The sequence below is a fragment of the Nomascus leucogenys genome, unplaced genomic scaffold (genome assembly GCF_006542625.1).
Source record: "Nomascus leucogenys isolate Asia unplaced genomic scaffold, Asia_NLE_v1 Super-Scaffold_3068, whole genome shotgun sequence".
Classification (NCBI taxonomy): domain Eukaryota; kingdom Metazoa; phylum Chordata; class Mammalia; order Primates; family Hylobatidae; genus Nomascus; species Nomascus leucogenys.
Window position 1 is genome coordinate 1 of NW_022095790.1, and position 23,895 is coordinate 23,895.

General features: G+C 53.6%; 1 protein-coding gene across 3 annotated transcripts; it reads right to left on the reverse strand.

Annotated features, from left to right (window-relative positions):
• Positions 1-5,871: 5,871 nt before the first annotated feature.
• On the reverse strand, positions 5,872-23,895 carry ASL (argininosuccinate lyase). Of its 3 annotated transcripts, XM_030808562.1 has the most exons (17): positions 23,813-23,895; positions 23,576-23,630; positions 17,063-17,257; positions 16,609-16,692; positions 16,127-16,183; positions 15,887-15,984; positions 12,410-12,487; positions 12,251-12,328; positions 11,679-11,731; positions 11,275-11,337; positions 10,149-10,263; positions 9,895-9,979; positions 9,736-9,795; positions 9,376-9,459; positions 6,976-7,056; positions 6,402-6,508; positions 5,872-6,297 (listed from the first exon to the last, which is right to left on the reverse strand). In XM_030808562.1, the coding sequence occupies exons 2-17, from the start codon at positions 23,585-23,587 to the stop codon at positions 6,153-6,155; spliced, it is 1,395 nt and encodes a 464-aa protein (XP_030664422.1). In that variant the 5' UTR covers positions 23,588-23,630; positions 23,813-23,895; the 3' UTR covers positions 5,872-6,152. The 3 variants fall into 3 exon arrangements, with proteins under 3 accessions (XP_030664422.1, XP_030664420.1, XP_030664421.1); XM_030808560.1 differs by having other exon boundaries at positions 23,576-23,844; XM_030808561.1 differs by lacking the exon at positions 12,251-12,328 and having other exon boundaries at positions 23,576-23,844.

Consider the following 23,895-nt stretch of genomic DNA (forward strand, 5'->3'; position numbering starts at 1 on the left):
TGGCTGTTTCCTCCTCCTCTTCCTCCTTTATAGGCATGAGCCACAGCCTGGCTGTTTCCTCCCGCTCCTCCTCCTTCTCCTCCCCCGCCCCCACCACTCCTCCTTCTTTCTTATTTATTTATTTACTTATTCATTTATTTTTAGACAGAGTCTCCCTGTGTCACCCAGGCTGGAATGCAGTGGCATGATCTCAGCTCACTGCAACCTCTGCCTCCCGGGTTCAAGCTAGTCTCCTGCCTCAGCCTCCCAAGTACCTGGGACTACAGGCTCCCGCCACCATGCCCGGCTAATTTTTGTATTTTTAGTAGAGATGAGGTTTCACCATGTTGGCCAGGCTGGTCTCGAACTCCTGACCTCAGGTGATCCACCCGCCTCGGCCTCCCAAAGTGCCGGGATTACAGGCATGAGCCACCATGCCCAGCCACTATTTTATTTTATTTTATTTTTTAAGACAGACTCTTGCTCTTGTCACCCAGGCTGGAGTGCAATGGTGCGATCTCGGCTCACTACAACTTCTGCCTCCTGGGATCAAGCAATTCTGCCTCAGCCTCCCGAGTAGCTGAGATTACAGGTGCCCGCCACCATGTCCAGCTAAGTTTTGTATTTTTCGTAGAGATGCGGTTTCACCATGTTGGCCAGGCTAGTCTCAAACTCCTGACCTCAGGTGATCCACCCACCTCAGCCTCCCAAAGTGCTGGGATTACAGGCGTGAGCCTCTACGCCCAGCATTATTGTTTGTTTGTTTATTTATTTATTTATTTATTTATTTATTTATTGAGATAGAGTTTCACTCTTGTTGCCCAGGCTTTATTTATTTATTTATTTATTGAGATAGAGTTTTGCTTTCGTTGCCCAGGCTGGTGTGCAATGGCATGATGTTGGCTCACTGCAACCTCCACATCCGGGGTTCAAGTGATTCCGCTGCCTCAGCCTCCCAAGTAGCTGGGACTGGAGGCATGCACCAGCATGCCTGGCTGATTTTTAGCATTTTAGTAGAGATGGGGTTTCACCATGTTAGTCAGGCTGGTCTTGAACTTTTTTTTTTTTTTTTTTTTGAGACGGAGTCTCGCTCTTTCACCCAGGCTGGAGTGCAGTGGCGCGATCTCAGCTCATTGCAGGCTCCGCCCCCCGGGGTTCACCCATTCTCCTGCCTCAGCCTCCCGCGTAGCTGGGACTACAGGCGCCTGCCACCTCGCCCGGCTAATTTTTTGTATTTTTAGTAGAGACAGGGTTTCACCGTGTTAGCCAGGCTGGTCTTGAACTTCTGACCTCAGGTGATCCACCTGCCTTGGCCTCCCAAAGTGCTGGGATAACAGGTGTGAGCCACCGCGCCAGCGTATTATTATTGTAATAATATCTGTCATGCTGATCTATGACCAGTGATCCTTGATGTTACTATTGTATCCGTCCAAAAGTAATTGCAGGTTTTGCCATCGAAAATAATGGCACAGCCGGGCGCGGTGGCTCATGCCTGTAATCCCAGCACTTTGGGAGGCTGAGGCGGGCAGATCACGAGGTAAGGAGATCGAGACCATTCTGCCTAACACGGTGAAACCCTGTCTCTACTAAAAATACAAAAAAAATATTAGCCGGGCCTGGTAGCAGGCGCCTGTAGTCCCAGCTACTTGGGAGGCTGAGGCAGGAGAATGGCGTGAATCCGGGAGGCAGAGCTTGCAGTGAGCCAAGATCACGCCACTGCACTCCAGCCTGGGCGACAGAGCGAGACTCCGTCTCAAAAAAATAAATAAATAAAATAAAATAAAGTAATGGCAATAGGCTGGGTGGGGTGTCTCACACCTATAATCCCAGCATGTTGGGAGGCCGAGGTGGTTGGATCACCTGAGGTCAGGAGTTCAAGACCAGCCTGACCAACATGGTGAAACCCCATCTCTACTAAAAATACCAAAAAGAATTAGCCAGGCCTGGTGGCAGGTGCCTGTAATCCCAGCTGCTTGGGAGGCTGAGGCAGGAGAATCACTTGAATCCAGGCAGAGGAGGTTGCGGTGAACCGAGATTGCACCATTGTACTCCAGCCTGGGCAACAGAGCGAGACTATGTCTCAAAAAATAAAAATGAAAACAAACAAACAAAAAAAGATTGACAATGGAAGCAGAGAGAGAACTGAAGATGCTACACCACTGGTCTTGCAGGTGGAAGAAGGAACTACAAGCCAAGCAATGCAGGTGGCCTCTAGAAAATGGAAGAAACAAGGAAATGGATCCTCCTCTAGATCCTGGCTGACACTTGATTTCTTCTCGGTAAAACCAATTTCAGACTTGTGATGTCCAGAATTATCAGATTACACGTTGAGCCATTAAATTCATGGTAGGCTGGGCGTGGTGGCTCATGCCGGTAATCCCAGCACTTTGGGAGGATGAGGCAGGTGGAAGGCTTGAGCTCAGGAGTTTGAGACTAGCCTGGGAAACATAGAGCCCATCTCAATCTTTTAAAAATAAAATGAAATTATTTAAAAAGTTTTTTTTTTTCTGAGAAGGAGTCTCACTCTGTCACCTAGGCTGGAGTGCAGTGGCATCATGGTCTCAGCTGACTGCAACCTCCACCTCCCAGGTTCATGCAATTCTCCTGCCTCAGCCTCTCGAATGGCTGGAACTACAGGTGTGCACAACCGCGCCCGGCTAATTTTTGTATTTTTATTAGAGATGGGGTTCCAACATGTTGGCCAGGCTCGTCTCGAACTCCTGGCATCAAGTGATCCACCGGCCTCGGCCTCCCACCGTTCTGGGATTACAGATGTGAGCCACTGTGCCTGGCTGGGCTTGGATTTTTCTTTTTTTGAGGCGAAGTCACGCTCTTGTTCCCCAGGCTGGAGTGCAATGGCACGATCTCAGCTCATGGCAACCTCCACCTCCCGAGTTCAAGCAATTCTCCTGCCTTAGCCTCCTGAGTAGCTGGGATTACAGGTGCCTGGCACCGCGTCCAGCTTTTTTTTTTTTTTTTTTTTTTTTGAGATGGAGTCTCGCTCCGTCACCCAGGCTGGAGTGCAGTGGCGTGATCTCCGCTCACTGCAAGCTCTGCCTCCCGGGTTCACGCCAGTATCCCGTCTCAGCCTCCTGAGTAGCTGGGACTACAGGCGGCGCCTGGCTAATTTTTTGTATTTTTAGTAGAGATGGGGTTTTACCATCTTGGTCAGGCTGGTCTTGAAGTCCTGACCTCATGATCCACCCGCCTTGGCCTCCTAAAGTGCTGGGATTACAGGAGCAAGCCACCACACCCGGCCTGTTTTTTTTTTTTTTTTCTAATGTGGTAGCTGGGATCTTGCTATGTTGCCCAGGCTGGTCTTGAACTGAACTCCTGGCTTCAAGCAGTCCTCCCACATTGGCCTCCCAAACTGTCAGGATTACATGCATAAACCACCGTACTTGGCCTCTAATTTCAGACATCTCTTATCAGGAGTTTGGTGAGATTTGCATAGAAGAGGTCTCTGTGTCACCACGGGCTCTCTACTGAACACTTGCAGTGTGCCTGGCCTGGCTTCAGGGCTCTCTGCAGGCTTGGTGTAGCCATGCCTCCCTTGACTGCAGCAAGGCGCAGGTCCCCTCCAGGCCCTACATCCCAGTCACCCTCCCCTCAAGGTCAGTGTGGGGGAATTTATCTGTACATCACTCTCTAGGGTGGAGGAGGTGTCGGTTTTGCAGGAAACTAACCCAGTGGCTGGCATCACATACTAGCTGGATGGCTGACCTTACCACTGACCATGCCCCTTAGGAGGTCACAGGTCACCCTTGCAGTGCTGGTACAGGCCTCAGCCTGAGCAATACCTGTGATGGTGCCTAAATGGTCCAGGAAAGGGTAGGTTCAGCAAGGGGTGAATGAGGGCAGGGGGAGCCCAGAGGATGCTGGGAAGGAAGGGAGATGGACAGTGACTGACGGGGCCACCCACACCCATCAGGTCCCACCGGTCCTGCCAATGACACCCAAGGCAGGAAGTCATTTTTTTTTTCCCCAATGAGAGAGTCTCACAATGTTGCCCAGGTTGGTCTTGAACTCCTAGCCTCAAACAATCCTGGCTCAGCCTCCTGAGTAGCTGGGATTACAGGTGCACACCATCATGCCATGCTTTTTTCTTTTCTTTTTTTTCTTAGGTCACTGTGTGTTTTTTGTTGTTGTTTTTTGAAACAGAGTCTTGCTCTGTCACCCAGGCTGGAGCCAGTGTCGCGATCTTGGCTCACTTCAACCTCCCCCTCCTAGATTCAACTGATTCTCCTGCCTCAGCCTCCTGAGTAGCTGGGATTACAAGCATTCCCCACTATGCCTGGCTAATTTTTGTATTTTTGGTAGAGATGGGGTGTCACCATGTTGACCAGGCTGGTCTTGAACTCCTGACCTCAGGTGATCTGCCTGCCTGGGCCTCCCAAAGTGCTGGGATTACAGGCATGAGCCACTGTGCCTAGCCAGAAAGTTTGCATTTCTAACAAGCTCCTCGGTGAAAATTATGATGGCCAGGAATGACAGTCTGAGAACAACTGCTCTGGAAGATTTTATCTGCGACTCAGAGCTTTGACCCTTTTGGGGATTTGGTGTCACGTCCTCACTGCTGGAGTCTGGCTTTTGGTTCCTTTCTTTTCTTTTTTTTTGAGACACAGACTCCCTCTGTCACCCAGGCTGGAGTGCAGTGGCACAATCTCAGTTCACTGCAACCTCCACCTCCCAGGTTCAAGTGATTCTTCTCTCTCAGCCTCCCAAGTAGCTGGGATTACAGGCATGTACCACCATGCCCGGCTAATTTTTTTTTGTATTTTTAGTAGAGATGGGGTTTCACCATATTGGCCAGCCTGGTCTCGAACTCCTGGCCTCAGGTGATCTGCCCGCCTTGGCCTCCCAAAGTGCTGGAATTATAGGCGTGAGCCACTGCACCCAGCCGTAGTTCTTTAACAAAATCTGTCATTGCTCCCAAAATCACGTGGTAGGGGTTATTCATTCTTCCTTGAGTTTAGCTTGTTTATCTTTGTTGTTAATAAAATGTAAGTTTCAGACATTTCTTTTTTTTTTCTTTTAGGGACAGGGTCTTGCTCTGTTTCCCAGGCTGGAGTACAGTGGTGCCATCACAGCACACTGCAGCCTCCCACTGCTGGGCTCAAGCAATCCTCCCGCCCTTGCCTTCTAAGTGGCTGGGACTACAGGCACACACCACCACAACTGGCTAGTTTTTGTTGTTATTGTTTTTTAGACAGTCTCACTCTGTGGCCCAGGCTGGAATGCAGTAATGCAGTCTTGGCTCACTGCAAGCTCTGCCTCCCGGGTTCAAGCAATTCTCCTGCCTCAGCCTCCCGAATAGCTGGGATTATGGGCATGCACCACCATGCGCGGCTAATTTTTGTATTTTTATTAGAGATGAGGTTCCACTTTGTTGGCCAGGCTGATCTTGAACTCCTGGTCTCAAGTGATCCACCAGCCTCAGTCTCTTAACAGTGCTGGGATTACAGGTGTGAGTCACCGCGCCCAGTTTGGCTAGTTGTTTTGTTTTGTTTTTGTTTTCATTCATGTTTTTTTTAATGTGGTAGCTGGAGTCTTGCTGTTGCCCAGGCCCTCCCAAAGTGCTAGTATTACAGGCGTGAGCCCTCGCTCCTGGCCTAGGAGGTCACTGTGATACCCTGTTTGAAGGGGATGGGGCCTGGACAGAGCAGAGGCTATGATGGGAGCGCCCTCTTCCCTTCCCGTCTATGACTCTCGTTGCCCTTGCCCAGTTTTCTCCGCTTCCATTTATTTTTCATTTATTTATTTATTTTTAGAGACAGGGTCTCACTCTGTTATCCAGGCTGGAATGCAGTGGCATGATCATAGCTCACTGCAGCCTCCACTCCTGGGCACAAGTATCCTCTCACCTCAGCCTTACAAGTAGCTGGGACTATATGCATGGGCCACCATGTCAGGCTATTTGTTTTATTATTGAGTAGAGATGGGGGTCTCCCTGTGTTGCCCAGGCTGTGTCAAATTCCTGGCCTCGAGCATCCTCACACCTTCCCCTTCCAAAGTGCTGGGATTACAGGCCACCCCGCCCTGCGGCCCCAGTCCCTGACTGTCCCCACTGGCCAGCCCCAGAAAGCCCAGCAACGAGGGAGACAGGCTGGGGCAGGAAACACACAGCAGCCTCCTCTCGCGCCCACTTTATTAGGGGGCAGGTGCGGGAGGACCTAGGCCTGCTGTGCCTGCAGTAGCGCCCGCACCTGGCGGATCTGCCAGTCGACACTGGAGCGTGCAGTGCCGCCCAGGGCACCATACTGCTCCACACTGTGCCCGTAGTCCCACACGCAGCTCACGTCACCCGAGAACAGGGGGCTGGGGAGAGAGGAAGAGGTGGGCCAGGGTGCCGGGCCACCCTGGGCTCCAGGCACCCAGGCTCACTTCCTAGGAGGCAGCATGGGGAAGGGGATGGGCCACACCTGATGGTCTGCAGCTCCTGCAGTGACAGCTGGTTGAGGGCGACCCCCTTGGTCTCGGCCATGAACACAGCTTTCCCGGAGGCCTCGTGGGCCTGGCGGAATGGCATCTGGGTGCCAGGGAGGAAGATGGCGCTGAGGCAGCTTTCTCCGTACCCTGATCTGCCTCCATTGCCTGCACCCGCTTCCTTTTTTTTTTTTTTCTTTTTGACACAAAGTCTCGCTCTGTTGCCCAGGCTGGAGTGCAGTGGTGCGATCTCACCTCACTGCAACCTCCACCTCCCAGGTTCAAGCGATTCTCCTGCCTCAGCCTCCCAAGTAGCTGGGATTACAGGAGTGTGCCACCACACCTGGCTAATTGTTGTATTTTTACAACAAAAGAGATAGGGTTTCACCATGTTGACCAGGCTTGTCTCGAACTCCTGGCCTCAAGTGACCCACCCACCTTGGCCTCCCAAAGTGCTGGGATTACAGGGGTGAGCCACCACGCTGGGCCGCTTGCGCCCATTCCTGAGCTCCCCCACCCTCTGGGGGGCACCCCATCTCCTCACCCTCCCCCTGGCTGCTACATACTTACCCCTTTGCGGACCAGGTAATAGGCAAGGTCAGTGGCCAGCATGTCGGGGCTGAGAGCCTGTCCCATGTTCTCTTGGTGAATCTGGGGGCACAGGTCGGCGAGTGGTGAGCCCTGGGGACCCTGGGGTCTGAAGCTGCCAGGCCCAGCCCCTGCCCCTCTGCCACGATGTCCCTGCCTTGGGCAGATCCTCTCTTACCCACTCGGCTCTGTCTCACTCTCAACTTGAACCATCTTCTCATAATTATCGATAATATTTACGTGTGCTATTAATGCTTACTGGCCTGTATGTTTTACTGGCCTTTATGTTTTCAAAGAGTCCTTATCTTTAGCATGCATCAGATGTTCCTGGAGGATTTGTTTTCTGTTTTAGGAGACAGGGTCTTGCTCTGTTGCCCAGGTTGAAGTGCAGTGGCCATTATAGCCCTCTGAAGTCTGGACTTCAAGGGATCTTCCAGCCTCAGCCTCCCGAGTAGCTGGGACTACAGCCATGCACGCCACTGTGCCCAGCTAATTTGTTGTTGTTTTGGGCTTTTTTTGAGACAGGGTCTTGCTCTGTCGCCCATGTTGGAGTGCAATGGCACAATCCTGGCTCTCTGCATCCTTGAGCTCCTGGGCTCGAGGGATCCTCCCACATCAGTCTCCTAAGTGGCTGGGACCACAGGTACACGCCATCACGACTGGCTAATTTAGTTTTTTTAAATTTTACAGACAGGGTCTGGCTATGTTGCTCAGGCTGGTTTTGAACTCCTGGGCTCAAGTGCTTCTCCTGCCTCAGCCTCTCAAAGTGCTGGGATTACAAGCATGAGCCACTAGGCCTAGCCACTGGAGAATTTACTAAGAAAAAATACAAATTGCTGGGGACTACCCCCAGAGTCTCTGATTCAGACATCTGGAGTGGGGCCTCACATCACATTTCTCAGGACTTCTGAGGTGATGCTGGTGCTGCTAGTTGGGGGACTGGCTTTCAGAACACTGCCTTTTTTTTTTTTTTTTTTTTTTTTTGAGATGGAATCTTGCTCTGTCACACAGGCTGGAGCGCAGTGGCGCAATGTCTGCTCACTGCAATCTCCATCTCCTGGGTTCAAGCAATCCTCCTGCCTCAGCCTCCTGAGTAGCTGGGATTACAGGCGTGTACCACCACACTCAGCCAATTTTTATATTTTTAGTAAAGACGGGGTTTCACCATGTTGGCCAGGCTGGTCTCGAACTCCTGACCTCAAGTGATCCGCCCACCTTAGTCTCGCAAATTAATGGGATTACAGGCATGAGGCTCTGCACCCAGCCAAGAAACACTGATTTCAAGACATATCCTGAACTATTTAGGAATGAAATGATGTGATGATGGGAATTTGCTTCCAAATAAGGGGGTAAAGGAGTGGGAGAGAGCTGTGGGTAAAGACAGCTGGAGCCAGGACGTCCGTGAGTTGATTATCATTGAAGCTGGATGTCGGTACATAGGGTTCATTATGCATTCTCTAGCTGTTATATACATAAATTTCCCATAATAATTGATTTTAAAAGAAATCAGCCAGGCAAAGTGGCTCATGCCTGTAATCCCAGCACCTTGGGAGACCAAGGTGGGAGGATGGCTTGGGGCCAGGAGTTTGAGACCAGCCTGGAAAACATAGGGAGACCCTGTCTCTACAAAAAATAAAAAAAATTAGCCAGGCGTAGTGGCGCATGTTTGTAGTCCCAGCTACTCTGGACACTGAGGTGGGAGGATCACTTGAGCCCAAGAGTTTGAGGCTGCAGTGAGCTATGACTGCACCACTGCACTCCAGCCTGGGTGACAGAGAGTGACCCTGTCTCTAAAAAATGTTTTTTAAAGATATTTAATTTAATTTAATTTATATATTTGTAGATGTAGTTTTACTCTGTAGTCCAGGCTGGAGTGCAGCGGCATGATCTTGGCTCACTACAACTTCCATCTCCTGGGTTCAAGCGATTCTCTTGCCTCAGCCTCCTGAGTAGCTGGGATTACAGGTGTGGGCCATCATGCCTGGCTAATTTTTGTATTTTTAGTAGAGATGTGGTTACGCCATGTTGGCCAGGCTGGTCTCAAACCCCTGACCTCAAGTGCTCCATCTGCCTCGGCCTCCCAGAGTGTGAGAATCCAGGCATGAGCCACTGCACCTGGCCTTTTGTATAGATTTTCTTTTTTTAAAGAGTTCTGGTCAGGCCAGTTGACAGGCCCCAGGCCCCCTGAGTCTCATCTACTTCCACTGCATGGCAGCAGTTTCTGTCCTCTCCCTGTTCCCCAGAAGCAGAAGCGAGCACACCTCTCCTTCCCTGCCCCAGGTCCTCCAGCCCCACCTCGCCTCCTCCCAAGGCCACCCTCCCCGAATGCCCACCCCAGTGCCTGGGACCTAGGGGAGGAGAAGCAGGTGGGTGATGTCTTGCCTGCAGTGTAGAGATGACGCCAGTGGCCACCTGGAGCACGGCACTCATAGTGTCTGACACTTCAAACACAGCTTCCTTGTCCTCCTGGGAGGCACATGGCAGGAGGTGAGGGCCTAGCAGCCCCCTGGCACCCAGGGTCCCCACAGCTCCACCCCCCCACTGAGGCATCCCCACTGCCTTCCATGGTAAGAACACTCAATACCCCAACAAAGGAAGGGCAGAGAGTCCAAGGGCAGCCACGGATGCGGCTGCGTGCACAGAATGGGAGGATGTATGGCAATCCCGGGGTGGGGCCCTGCCTGGGTGTGCCAGAGCCCTGAGAACCGGCACGTAGTAGCCAGGCCTCCCCCGGCCTCGCACCTGTAAGTCTTTGTTGTAGGTGCTGGGAAGTCCCTTGAGGGTCATCAGGAGCCCGGCACACTGCGGGAAGAGGGAGGCACAGGGGCTGGACACGGGATCCTGCCAACTGGCCACCCACCATCAGCCCAGAGGCCCCGCCCCTCCCCCTGCCTTGCTCACCCGCCCAAACACACGCCCAGCCTTGCTCCGGATCAGCTCCAAACTGTCGGGGTTTTTCTTCTGGGGCATCAGGCTGCTTCCCGTGCTAGGGACAGAGGTGCTGGAGCTGAAGAGGCTGGACCCTTGGCTGGTCCAGCGGCGCACTGGCCAGGTCTGGCGGAGGGGTGGGGCGGGGAGGAAGGCAGCCACGTCCGCGGGGGGCGGGGAATACAGAGGCCGGCAGGGGCAGATGGAGGTGGCAGTTCAGGGCTTACCTGTAGGCATCCGAGAGCTGCACGAAGCTGAATTCCTTGGTGCAGTAGAGGATGAGGTCCTCGGCCATCCTGCTGAGATGGGTCATGCACAGCGAAGCCCAGAACAGGAACTCGGCTGGGAGAAAAGTTTCCCAGTCACCAGGCCTTTCCCATCGCTACCCAGCCTGACCATATAGGGGGCGGGAGGGTCCGTTAGGCGGTGGGGGGACCCGGCTAAATTTTCATTTTTCGTAAAGATGGGGTCGTGCTATGTCGCCCAAGCTGGTCTGAAACTCAAGGGCTCAAGCAATCCTCCTGCCTTGCCCTCCCAAAGTGCTAGGATTACAAACGTGAGCCACTGCACCTAGACTGTTTTTTGTTATTGTTGTTGTTTTAAATAAACCAGCTTTACCGAGTTATCACTCACAAACAATTTATCCATTTATTTATTTATTTTTGAGATGGAGTCTCGCTCCCATCACACAGGCTGGGGTGCAGTGGCCCAATCTCGGCTCACTGCAACCTCCACCTCCCGGGTTCCAGCGAATCTCCTTCCTTAGCCTCCCAAGTAGCTGGGATTACAGGCATGCACTACCATGCCCAGCTAATTTTTGTGCTTTTAGTAGAGACGGGGTTTCGTCATGTTGGCCAGGCTGGTCTTGAATTCTTGACCTCATGTGATCCACCTGCCTCGGCCTCCCAAAGTGCTAGGATTACGGGCGTGAGCCACCATGCCTGGCCTATTTATTTTTATTTTATTTTATTTTTTGAGTTGGAGTTTCGCTCTTATTGCCCAGGCTGGAGTGCAGTGGCGCGATCTCGGCTCCCTGCAGCCTCCGCCTCCTGGGTTTAAGCGATTCTCTGGCCTCAGCCTCCTGAGTAACTGGGATTACAGGCACCTGCCACCACACACCCAGCTAAATTTTGTATTCTTAGTAGAGATGGGGTTTCACCATGTTGGCCAGTGCTGGAGTTACAGGCATGAACCACCATGCCCCACCCAATTTACCCATTTAAGGTTTATACTTCAGTGTACAATATCACCACAACCAGCCTGTCCATGGAGGTGTGGGAGGAAACTGGAGAGAAGCTGGGCTGAGGGACTAAAGTGAGGCACAGGGCAGGGGACTGGCTCCCCAAGACTCACCCACAAAGTCCCGCTCACTAGTGGCATCCATGCTGTTGAGAGTGATGGCCCCAAAGTTGAGTTCTGGGGGGTAGGAGGAAGCAGGGCTAAGCTGGAGGACAGGGAGTGGCCCCCTCTCCCCCAACTAGGTTGCCCAGCCCCCTCCCCTGATCAGGGTGGGGCGGCAGCTGGGGGAAGGGATCTTTTGCACAGTCCCAGGAGGGAGGCAGGAGCCCTGAGTCTCTCAGTACCAGGCATCCCTGCCATGAGTGACTCCTGGACTTGATGACCTCAGTGCCCGTAGGCAATGAATGAAGGTTTCACCAGGAGCCACAGGCCCCTGCCCTCTGGTTTCAGGTGTGTCTGCGGGTCCTGGCGGGTGCTGAGGGTGATTCTCCCTGGGGAGGAGGGGCAGGACATCTCACCTGCTCGGAGCAGCTCTCGGTCCACACCCAGGGGATTGCCTGCAATGGCCCCACTGCAGGGACAGGGATTCATGGTGACCAGGGCTCCTGGCAGGCAGCCCTGACACACACACACACACACACACACACACACACACACACACACACGAACGCGCACACACAGAGAACCAAGTCCTGGTTGCCAGGGCAACCACCTGGCGCTCAGCCTCTTCCCTGGCCCAGTCTCCTTGGGTACAGAATACTTGTCCCCAAGTGTCCACAAAACACTTGTCCCCAAGCACCGAGTCACCCTGGGTGCAGGACACTTGTCTCTTGACATGTTTCCATATGTCAGGCTGAGGGCAGCAGGCTGGGCTTGCCAGGAGCCTTGCTGGAGGGCTCTGGCCCTGCTCGGACAGATTCAATGGCTTGGTCATCCCCACCTTAGCGAGAGCTGGGTCTCCATGCAGGGTCCCCCGCTGAGCAGACAAGGCGGTTTTCTGTCCCACTCTGCCCTTCCCAGCTCTGTCAATCCCTAAGGTTATGCAGCAGCCACCCCCACCAGGCCCTCAGGGCACTGGTGCCTCACCCACCTCCCCAGGGGCAGGACATTGATCCGCTTCCGCACCTCCAGCAGCCGCTCAGAGTCTCGGGTCAGCGCCACGGCGTGGCTGTGGGAAGCCAGGGGCAGGAGGGTCAGGGCAGCCAGGGTCCTCCCCTCTAGCACGGCCCCTGCACTTCACCTGGCTCACCTCAGAATCCAGTGGCTCCAGCGGATGGGCTGGGCCCTCTGCAAATGGGTGTACCCCGGGAAGAGAACGTCACGTTCCCTGTGGGAGAGGAAGAGCAGAAGGTCGGGTGGAGGCTCACGCAAGGCCTGCCTGTGACACTGGGACCCTGCAGGCCTGGGTCACCCCTGGAAAAAGTGTCGCCCTGCAGCACTCTGAATGAGGGATCTGGTGATCTCCCAGGGACAAATCGGACTTAAGGGCAAAAGAGGCCGGAAGCGGGACCGTGTGAAGCAAGGACTGGGCCTGAGCTGTGCGGCTTCCTGCAGTGAGGCTTTGCCAGAAACACCCGAAGTCCAGCCTCTGTCACTCAGCATCTCCGAGTAGGGGCCAGAACAGGGGAGGAGGACCGTGTTGGGTATGACTTGGCTGTGGGAGGTTTTGTTTGAGGACCCTAGAAATAGCTGGGGCTCATTCAAGGGCTGCTTTGAGCAGGTGAGATGCCCTGCACCTCATTCAAGTAGGCAGGGCAGAGGCACAGGTGCTGTGAGTGATGGTCCTGTTTTCTTGTTGTTTTGTTTTGTTTTTGTTTTTAGAGACAAGGTCTCGTTCTGTTGCCCAGGCTGGAGTGCAGTGGCAGGATCGTAGCTCACTGCTGCCTCCATCTCCGGGGCTCAGGCGATCCTCCTGCCTCAGCCTCCTGAGTAGCTGGGACTAAAGGGACATGCCACCATGCCCAGCTAATTTTTAGCTTTTTGTAAAGATGGGGTCTTGTGGCCAGGCGAGGTAGCTCACGCCTGTAATCCCAGCACTTTGGGAGGCCGAGGCGGGCGGATCACGAGGTCAGGAGATCGAGACCATCCGGGCTGACACGGTGAAACTGCATCTATACTAAAAATACAAAAAATTAGCCGAGCGTAGTGGCGGGCGCCTGTAGTTCCAGCTACTCGGGAGGCTGAGGCAGGAGAATGGCGTGAACCCAGGAGGCAGAGCTTGCAGTGAGCCGAGATTGCGCCACTGCACTCCAGCCTGGGCGACAGAGTGAGACTCCGTCTCAAAAAAATAAAAAAGATGGGGTCTTGCTATGTTGCCCAGGGTGGTCTGAAACTCCTGGTTTCAGGCAGTCCTCCTGCCTTGGGCTTCCAAAGGGCTGGGATTACAAATATGAGCCACCATACCTGGCCTTTCTTTTGTTGTTGTTGTTTTTGAGAAAGAGTTTCGCTCTTGTTGCCCAGGCTGGAATGCAGTGGCGTGATCTTGGCTCACTGCAACCTCCACCTCCCAGATCCAAGAGATTCTCCTGCCTCCCAAGTAGCTGGGACTACAGGTGCCCACCATCACACCCAGCTAATTTTGTGTATTTTTAGTAGAGATGGGGTTTCACCATGTTGGCCAGGCTGGTCTTGAACTCCTGACCTCAGGTGACTCACCCGCCTCAGCCTCCCAAAGTGCTGAGATTACAGGCATGAGCCACAGCGCCTGGCCTGTTGTTTTAAATAAACCAGCTTTACGGAGATATCATTCACAATTTACTCATTTAAAGTTTACACTTTACTGTACAACCATCACCACAACCAATTTTAGAACACTTGCATCACCCCATAAAGAAATTCTGTACTCAAGGCCAGGCGCGGTGGCTCAAGCCTTTAATCCCAGCACTTTGGGAGGCCAAGATAGAAGGATCACTTAAGGCCGGCAGTTTGAGACCAGCCTGAGCCACATAGCAAGACCCTGTTTCTACAAAAAATTTAAAGAATTCACGGCTGGGTGCGGTGGCTCACGCCTGTAATCCCAGCACTTTGAGAGTCCGAGGTGGGTGGATCATGAGGTTGGGAGATCCAGACCATCCTGGCTAACACGGTGAAACCCTGTCTCTACTAAAAATACAAAAAATTAGCCAGGCGTGGTGGTGGGCACCTGTACTCCCAGCTACTGGGGAGGCTGAGGCAGGAGAACGGTGTGAACCTGGGAGGCAGAGGTTGCAGTGAGTGGAGATCACGCCACTGCACTCCAGCCTGGGTGACAGAACAAGACTCCGTCTCACAGGTGGGGCACACCTGTGGTCCTAGCTACTCAGAAAGCTGAGGTGGGAGGATCACTTGAGTCCAGGAGTTTGAGGCTGCAGTGAGCTATTACCGAGCCACTGCACTCCAACCTAGGTGACAGAGCAGGATCTCATCTCTAAAGACAATTTAAAAAGTTAAAAATTTAAAAATTAAGCCGAGCGCAGTGGCTTATGGGTGTAATCCTAGCACTTTGGCAGGCCGAGGCGGGTGGATCACCTGAGCTCAGGAGTTCAAGACCAGCCTGGCCAACATGGCAAAACCCATCTCTACTGAAAAAAATACAAAAATTAGCTGGACATGGTGGTGCACACCTGTAACCTCAGCTACTTGGGAGGCTGAGTCACTAGAATCACTTGAACCTAGAAGGCAGAGTTTGCAGTTAGCTCAGATGGCGCCACTACACTCCAGACTAGGTGACAGAGCAAAACCCTGTCTCAAAAAACAAAACAAAACAAAACAAACAACAACAAAAAATTAAAGAAACCCTGAACTCAGTAGCAGACACTCCCTGTTCCTCCTAGCAGCCCCACCCCACCTGCTGGGTGACAATTCTTGTGCCCTTGTTTTCCCCCAAGTCTGTGCAACAGGGGTCACAGGGAGTTGAGGAAGAGGAGGGGTCTCTGACAACACATGGAGACTCCTCAGCAGCTCTTCGTCCAGGTCTACAAGGAACAAATCCAGTCCCAAAGACACCAGGTCCCAGAAGCCAAAGCCTGAAATGAGGCTAGCAGGAGGCAGCCTTTGGCTCCGTCTTTTGCCAGATGGGCTGGGTGGGGAGGCGAAGCTTGGGATGGGGGATCTGGGGGACAGGCAGTGTGGGGAATGACTGGCTGCTCCAGGCACAGCCAAGCTAGCTGTGCTTGGCTTGGCTTCCTGCCCTCAAATCTGCAAATGGTGAGTTTTCTTTTTTTTTTTTTCTTTTTTTTGAGACAGAAGTCTCGCTCTGTAGCCCAGGCTGGAGTGAATGGCGCGATCTCAGCTCATTGCAACCTCTGCCTCCCGGGTTCAAGCAGTTCTCCTGCCTCAGCCTCCTGAGTAGCTGGGATTACAGGCGCGCACCACCACATTGCCTAATTTTTGTATTTTTAGTAGAGACAGAGTTTTCCCATGTTGGCCAGGCTGGTCTCGAACTCCTGACCTCAGGTGATCCACCCACCTCGGCCTCCCAAAGTGCTGAGATTACAGGCGTGAGCCACCGCACCCGGCCCCATGAAGGGTTAGTCTTCTCTGCCTGCTGAGCTAGACTGGCATGGGAGTATTGGGGCCTGCAGGAAATGGCCCACTCCTGGCTGCTCTGCCTCGATCCTGGAGTTCTGGGATGCCCCTGTCCCCCAGGGCCTGGCACCCCCACCCTGTTCACCCCTGCCCCCTAGGTCTCCTGTTCAGGCTGCCATCACACCTCTGTCTGCCCCCTGGGTGTCCCTGTAGGACTCACGCCTCTGCCCGATCCACCATGGTCCTAATGAGCTCCCAGAGGAGGCCCGAGAGCGTGGAGCAGGTCTGCCGCATCCACAGCCTGAGGTCCGTGACCACCTGTGCGAGGAGGAGGTGGTGCTCAGGGAGGCTGACGTGTTGCTTCCCTGAGGAGCCAGGACCGCTGCAGAGCTCTAACTGCCCCCTGGGCTCCTCAAGTTTGGGACAACACGGAGCAGGGGGATGGAGGGGCTAGAAGCACCTGGTCATTCCGGCTCCGTCCCGTGTGCAGCTTCCCTGCCGTTTCACCAATGAGCTCCTGGAAGTGAAGGGAGACCCAGGGTCATGGTCTATGTCCCCAGAGGAGTCAACCCAGGCAGGGTAGGGTTCCTCATCAGCCCTGTCAACCTACCTCCATACCCCAGGGCTCCGGGTCCTGCCCAAATCTCTTGCCATTTCTGCTGAGGCCTGTTGTTCTTTTTTTTTGTAATTTTTGTAGTTGTGGGACCTCATTATGTTGCCCAGGCTGGTCTTGAACTCCTGGCCTCAAGCAATCCTCCCACCTCAGCCTCCCAAAGTGCTAGGATTATAGGCATGAGCCAGGGCGCCTGGCTCATATCCTGAGGTCTCGCATGCTGTCTGCCAATGGTGAAGTAAACAGAATGATGGTGCTAACGCTCAAAGTGGCCCTGGGCAAAGTGGAGAGGGGAGGCCAGGAAAGCAGTGGGGCTCCAGGGGTCGTACCTTCAGGCGGCGCTCATTGGCTGTGTGGATGTCCTCATCATTGGAGTTGAGTTTGAAGATGCCCTGGGCCCACTCCTCAGCCACCTATAGCGGGTAGCAGCAATGCCAGAGGTCAGGTGAGCAGGCATCAGCAGCCAAGAGAGCCCCTGCCCTGGTCCCACCCTATCCCTGATGACGACTGTCCCTGTCCAGGAGCTAAGTCCTGGAAGCGCACCCTGGGAGGGGGCATCTCAGGCCCAGCACACCTTCACCCATGAGCCATGTGGGCCACAGGGGTCATTAAAAGATGGAGAGAGGTGATCATCAAGGCACACAGTTAAACAGCACTTGAGTATATAATTAGTTCAGTGTGAAACCACAGATGGGCAACATTGCACTGTTTGCTCAGGGATTTGGTGGGAGCCTGGGGCCACAGGAAAGGGGCCTTGGGTGGGGCTTGGGCCACGGCGAGTACCTTATCTAGGCCATGGAGTATCTGGTCCATCTCGGCCTTGGTGAGGAGCCCTGCCTTCTCCAGGCCCCTGCTGTAGGCTTTGCTTCCTTGAACATCCACCTTCCAAAGGTGCCGGTCGTAGGAAATGGACGCGTTGAACTTCTCCATGATGGGGTCCACTGCACCCACAAACCGGCCACCCCAAAGCTTCCCACTCTGGCCAGGAGAGCAAGAACAATTAGTCTCTCCTCCACCCTCCAGAACAGCGCTTCTTGCAAAGAGTCTTCGGGAAACTTATCAAGTCTGATGGTAGCAGGGGCATCAGATCATTCTAACTGGGCCGACAAGGAGGCTGAGACCTTCCCAGAGTCACCACCCTGGGAGTGAGCATGGGAACGTGGCTGAACACCAAAAGTTTGGGTTCTTTTTTTTTTCTTCTGAGACAGATTCTCACTCTGTCGGCCAGGCTGGAGTGCAGTGGTGCCATCTCGGCTCACTGCAATCTCTGCCTCCCAGGTTCAAGAGATTCTCCTGCCTCAGACTCCCGGGTAGCTGGGATTACAGGCACGTGCCACCACACCCAGCTAATTTTTGTATCATTAGTAGAGATGGGGTTTCTTTTTTGTTTTTTTTTTGGAGACGGAGTTTTGCTCTTGTTGCCCAGGCTGGAGTGCAATGGTGCGATCTCGGCTCACTGCAACCTCCGCCTCCCAGGTTCAAGCAATTCTCCTACCTCAGCCTCCTGAGTAGCTGGGATTACAGGCATGCACTACCACGCCCGGCTAATTTTTTGTATTTTTAGTAGAGACGGGGTTTCTCCATGTTGAGGCTGGTCTCGAACTCCTGACCTCAGGTGATCCACCCACCTCGGCCTCCCAAAGTGCTGGGATTACAGGCGTGAGCCACTGCGCCCGGCCCGAGATGGGGTTTCACCATGTTGGCCAGGCTGGTCTTGAACTCCTGACCTCAGGTGATCCTCCCGCCTTGGCCTCTGAAAGTGCTAGGATTACAGGCATGAGCCACTGTGTGTGGCCTTGAAGTTGGGATTCTTTCCAACCGCATGGCACCCCTCCAAGGAGATGGTGGCAGGGCCTGAGGCACCCCTTAGACCACAGCAGAGCTTCTGGAACCTTTCCCACCAATGACCAAGGAGCCAGGTGCCATCCTAATTGTTGATACAACCCTCTGGGGTAGGCACCAATACAATTCCACTATGAAGAGGGGGAAACTGAGGCACAGAGCAGCCTGCTGTCACCTGGGGTGGGAGAGCCAGGGCTGTGGCCCAGCAGTCTGAAGTCAGAACCTATGCTTTTCACCCCTGTTCCACCAGGGCTTCTGGACTTGGCTTTGGTGTCCTGAACCTTTGCTGCAGGGACAGGCAAAGAGGCCTTGAGGGTCTCCACCAAGCTTAAGTGCCCTGCAACTCTCTCCCTCACAGCTTGGAGCTGGACTAAGATCCCAATTCCTACCACTCCCTTGGCTCTGAAAAGCGCCCTGACACCCCCCATTGTCACTGGCCTTCTAGGAGGTCGCTGGGTGATCCCTTACTCCCCAGGAGCCAAGAGCAGAGGAATGGTATGTAGGCATCTACGTTTTGTTCATTTTTTTTTTTTGAGATAGAGTCTCACTCTGTTGCTTAAGCTGGAGTGCAGTGGCATGATCTCAGCTCACTGCAACCTCCACCTCCTGGCTTCAAGCCAATTTTCCTGCCTCAGCCTCCTGAGTAGCTGGAATTTTAGGTGTGTGCCACCACACCTGGCTGAGTTTTATTTAATTAATTAATTAATTAATTTATTTATTTTTTGAGACGGAGTCTCGCTCTGTCGCCCAGACTGGAGTGCAGTGGCGCGATCTCGGCTCAATGCAAGCTCCGCCTCCCGGGTTCACGCCATTCTCCTGCCTCAGCCTCTCCGAGTAGCTGGGACTACAGGCACCCGCCACCACGCCCGGCTAATTTTTTGTATTTTTAGTAGAGACGGGGTTTCACCATGGTCTCGATCTCTTGACCTCGTGATCCGCCCGCCTCGGCCTCCCAAAGTGCTGGGATTACAAGTGTGAGCCACCGCGCCTGGCCGAGTTTTATATTTTTAGTAGAGATGGGGTTTCACCATGTTGGTCAGCCTGGTCTCGAACTCCTGATCTCAGGTGATCCCCTGACCTTGGCATCCTGAAGTGCTTGGGATTACAGGCATGAGCCACCGTGCCCAGCCTGTTTTGTTCGTTAAAAAAAACTTTTTTAATTCTTTTTTTTTTTTTTGAGATGGGGTCTGTCTTTGTCACCCAGGCTGGAGTGCAGTGGCGGGATCTTGGCTCACTGCAAGCACCACCTCCCAGGTTCACGCCATTCTCCTGCCTCAGCCTCCTGAGTAGCTGGGACTACAGGTGCCCGCCACCATGCCCGCTAATTTTTTGTATTTTTCTTTTTTTCAGTAGAGACGGGGTTTCACCGTGTTAGCCAGGATGGTCTTGATCTCCTGACCTTTGATCTTCCCACCTCGGCCTCCCAAAGTCCTAGGATTACAGGCGTGAACCACTGCACCCGGCCTTTAAATTCTTTTTTAGACACAGGGTCTCACTTTGTTACCCAGGTTGGAGTGCAGTGGCACCATCATAGCTCACTGCAGCCTCAAACTCCTGGGCTCAACCAATCGTCTCGCCTCAGCCTCCCCAATAGTTGAGACTACAAGCATGCGCCACCACACCCAGACATTTTTTAAAAAATTTTATAGGACCGGGAGTGGTGGCTCACGCCTGTAATCCCAGCATTTTGGGAGGCTGAAGTGGGTGGATCACGAGGTCAGGAGATAGAGACCATCCTGGTCAACATGGTGAAACCCAGTCTTTACTAAAAATACAAAAATTAGCCGGGCATGGTGGTGTGCTCCTGTAGTCCCAGCTACTTAGGAGGCTGAGGCAGGAGAATCGCTTGAACCCAGGAGGCGGAGGTTGCAGTGAGTCAAGATCACGCCACTGCACTCCAGCCTAGGTGACAGAGCAAGACTCTGTCTCGAAATAAATAAATAAATAAAAATAAAAAATTTGGTAGAGACAGGGTCTCGCTATGCTGCCCAGGCTGGTCTTGAACTCCTGGGCTCAAGCCGTCCTCCAGCCTCAGCTTCCCAAAGTGCTGGGATTACAGGCATGAGCGTAGGCACCGGCCACATCTATGTTTTGAAAGATGGCAGAGGCCAGGGCATGGGACAGAGCGGGGAGGGGGTACAGAACACCTGGGGAGCAGCCCTAGTGCCCAGGACTGGGAGGAGGGTGGCGCAGAGGTGGGCATGTCACTTCACTTCACCGACGTCCTTTTTGTGGAAGGGAGTCTACAATTGGCCAATGTGGATATATATCCTCCTCTGTCCCCCTGCAATGCCCCAGACTTCTATTAACCACCTGGCCTGGCACCTATTATTAAACCTCAGGGGCCGGGCGTGGTGGCTCACGCCTGTAATCCCAGCACTTTGGGAGGCCAAGGTGGGCGGATCACAAGGTCAGGAGATAGAGACCATCCTGGCTAACAGGGTGAAACCCCATCTCTACTAAAAATACAAAAAAAAGTTAGCCGGGCATGGTGGTGGCGGGCACCTGTAGTCCCAGCTACTTGGGAGGCTGAGGCAGGAGAACGGCATGAACCCGGGAGGTGGAGCTTGCAGTGAGCTGAGATCGTGTCACTGCACTCCAGCCTGGGCGACAGGGCAAGACTCTGTCTCAAAACAAAAACAAAAACAAAAACAAAAACCTCAGGGTTGGGAGGCCCAGGCAGGTGGATCGCTTGAGGTCAGGAGTTCGAGATCAGCCTGGCCAACATGGTGAAACCTCATCTGTACTAAAAATACAAACATTAGCCAGGCACGGTGGCAGGCAGCTGTAGTCCCAGCCACTTGGAAGTCTGAAGCAGGAGAATCACTTGAATCCTGTAGGTAGAGGTTGCGGTGAGCAGAGATGGCGCCATTGCACTCCAGCTTGGGCGACAGAGCAAGACTCCTTCTTAAAAATAATAATAATAAGATAAGGATAATAATAGTACCTATCTGATAGCCTTGTTGTGAGCATTTAATCAGATAATATTTGCAAATTGCATACACAACACGGTGCCTGGTACTCAGGAAGGACTTGAGAAATGCCAGCAGTTACTAAGGGAGGGCTGGCGGGAGATAGGACATGCTTCAGCTCCACTCCTGGTTCCTGTATGCACCCCAGAGACCTCTACAGTGCTCTGGCCCTGAGCTGTGAGCTGACCCCTCCATGCCCAACAGCCCCAGCTGCCAAAGGACTCTGCCCTGCAGAGGCAGTCTCCGCCCCCACCCCATCTTTCAGCTGGTCCTGCCCCTTAACCCACAGCTGCCCCACCAAGCCTAGATCTCCAGCAAAGCACCACGTGGGGCTCTGGTCCTGATCACTGAAGCCAGCCAGTCAGAACTGGGGCCAGCCTGCCCCTCAGCCAGGAGCCTGGCGCTGCCTTCCCCAGTGGGCTCCTGGGCCACCCTGCCTAGGTTGTTAGTAATAAAAACAACTACTTAATAAGTGGAGCTGCAGCCAAACCAATTAGTGCCAACCTACAGGAAGGCCTGGGGCAAGCTGAGGTCACCTGGAACAGTGGGCTTTTTGGAAGCCAGACCACTCTGCTCTAGAACCAATCTCCTATCTTTACTGGCAGGCATAATAGGACCCCACAGGGACATCAGAGTGAGGTGCCTCCCCTTGGGCACTGGGGAGAGTGGAGGCCCAGTGTGGTAGCAGAAGGTGATACTCCAAGCCAGGACACATCTGGGCCAGAATGATCTCTTCAGGGCCAGGGGATGGGGCACTGAGTTGGGCTGGGTTGAATGAGCAACAGTCAAGGTCAAATGTACACGGGAAATACCAGTTTTGGTTTTGGGATTTGTGGGTTTTTTTTCTTTTTTTGAGGTGGAGTCTTGCTTTGTCACCCAGGCTGGAGTGCAGTGGTGTGATCTCAGCTCACTGCAACCTCCGCCTCCCGAGTTCAAGTGATTCTCCTGCCTCAGCCTCCCGAATAGCTGGGACTACAGGCACCCACCACCACACCCAGCTAATTTTTGCATTTTTAGTAGAGACGGGGTTTCACCATGTTGGCCAGGCTGGTCTCAACTCCTGACCTCAGGTGATCCACCCGCCTCGGCCTCCCAAAGTGCTGGGATTACAGGTGTGAGCCACCATGCCCGGCAGGTTTTTTTATTTTCATTTTTTTGGAACTGGATCTCACTCTGTTGCCTGGGCTGGAGTGCAGTGGTGAGATCATGCTCACTGCAGTCTCAAACTCCTGGGCTCAAGCAATCCTCATGCCTCTGCCTCCTGTGAGACTACAGGTGTAGGCCACCACACCTGGGTAATTTTCAAAATCTTTTTATAGAGACAGGGCCTCACTACATTGCCCAGGCTGGTCTGGAATTCCTGGGCTTCAGCAATCCTCCCGCCTCGGCCTCCCAAAGTAGAAATATCAGTATTGTTGTGGTTAGCCACCATTTATTGAGCACCTACTGTTGCTCAGCCCCGTGCTAGGGATTTGACATATGTTATTACGGCCTTTTATGAAGTGGGCAATATTACCCCTATTTCACAAATGAGGAAAGAGGTTTAAAGGGCTCAAGCGACTGGTACAGAAACCAAGTCTGTTTGGCTCCAAAGTCCAGGCCCTACCCCGCTGCCATGACCCAGAAGCTTGCAGGGCACTGAGCTTGCAGGGCACTGAGAAAGAGGAAGCGAATTGCTAGCTAATGAAGGCCAGAAGGGCCTGGAACCCAGACCTCCTGCTTCCCGGAGTTCCCTTCATCAAGCATCAGGTGAACAGCCCCTTTCACCTGAAGGGTCCAAAGCAATGGCCTCATAATCTAGTGCCTTACAGAGTGAGGCCGACAGCTATTATTACGCCCATTGCCAGATAAATCAACTGTGGCCCAAGGAAGGAAACCTCTGCCTGGGAATCCAGCATCTCAGTGGTCAGGAAGAGAAGCCAGGAGCCCTTGACCCTAAGGAGCAGGGTCCAGTGAAACAGGAAGGGACCAGGCACCAGGGTTGCTGGAGCCACAAGGCGAGGTCCCCTTTTTCGTGGCTCTTTCCACATGCCACAGTCAAGGACAAGAACACTTAGGGGCTGAGCCTTATTCTACAAACAGGGACAATTACTCTAGCAGAAGGGATGAGGTGTGGGGTGGGACCTCACAGGAGGACACGTGGGAAGAAGGAAGGAAAAGGTGGAAGGCTGAAGGTTTGGGAGCACTTTTCCTGGCCACGCAGGCATCACTGTGAGGTGAGGGCAGAGCCACTCTACCCCTCGTAGTGTGGGTTGGTGGGTTTGCCACAAGAGCTGCCTGGGGACACTGGTGAGTCCCGGTAAAGGTGACTGCTGAGCTCCAGAAGATGCGCCCGGGAGGGTTGGGAGTGCAGGCTTCCTGGGTAATTTTCAAAATTACTTCCTGGAGGGCGATTCCCAGCAGGGTGGCCCGAGGCAGGTCTGGCGCCCCCACTCTCTCGTTTGGAGGCTGGGAGGACCGAAGTCCCCGAGGTCCCACTCACCTCCGAGGCCATGTTGGGTGGTTCCTCGTCGTCCGGAAGCTTCAGTCCTCCGGGCCTGGAAGACAAGACGGGACTGACGACCTCCTTGGCTAGCAGGGTACCCCGGGCCGGGCTGGCTCGTAGCTCTGGGCACTGCCCTTGACCGAGCGCAGCCCTTGGGGACGTGGACGTGAGCATGCGCCACAGTTCTCGGCGTCCTCCACGCTCGTCCCGCCCATCCGGCCGTCGCGCACTCACCTCCGCCTGGCCGCACGGATAGTGTCGCGCCCGCCACTGACCAGGGCTTTTCTGGCCGGGATGGCATCAGCAGCCGCCCGGTC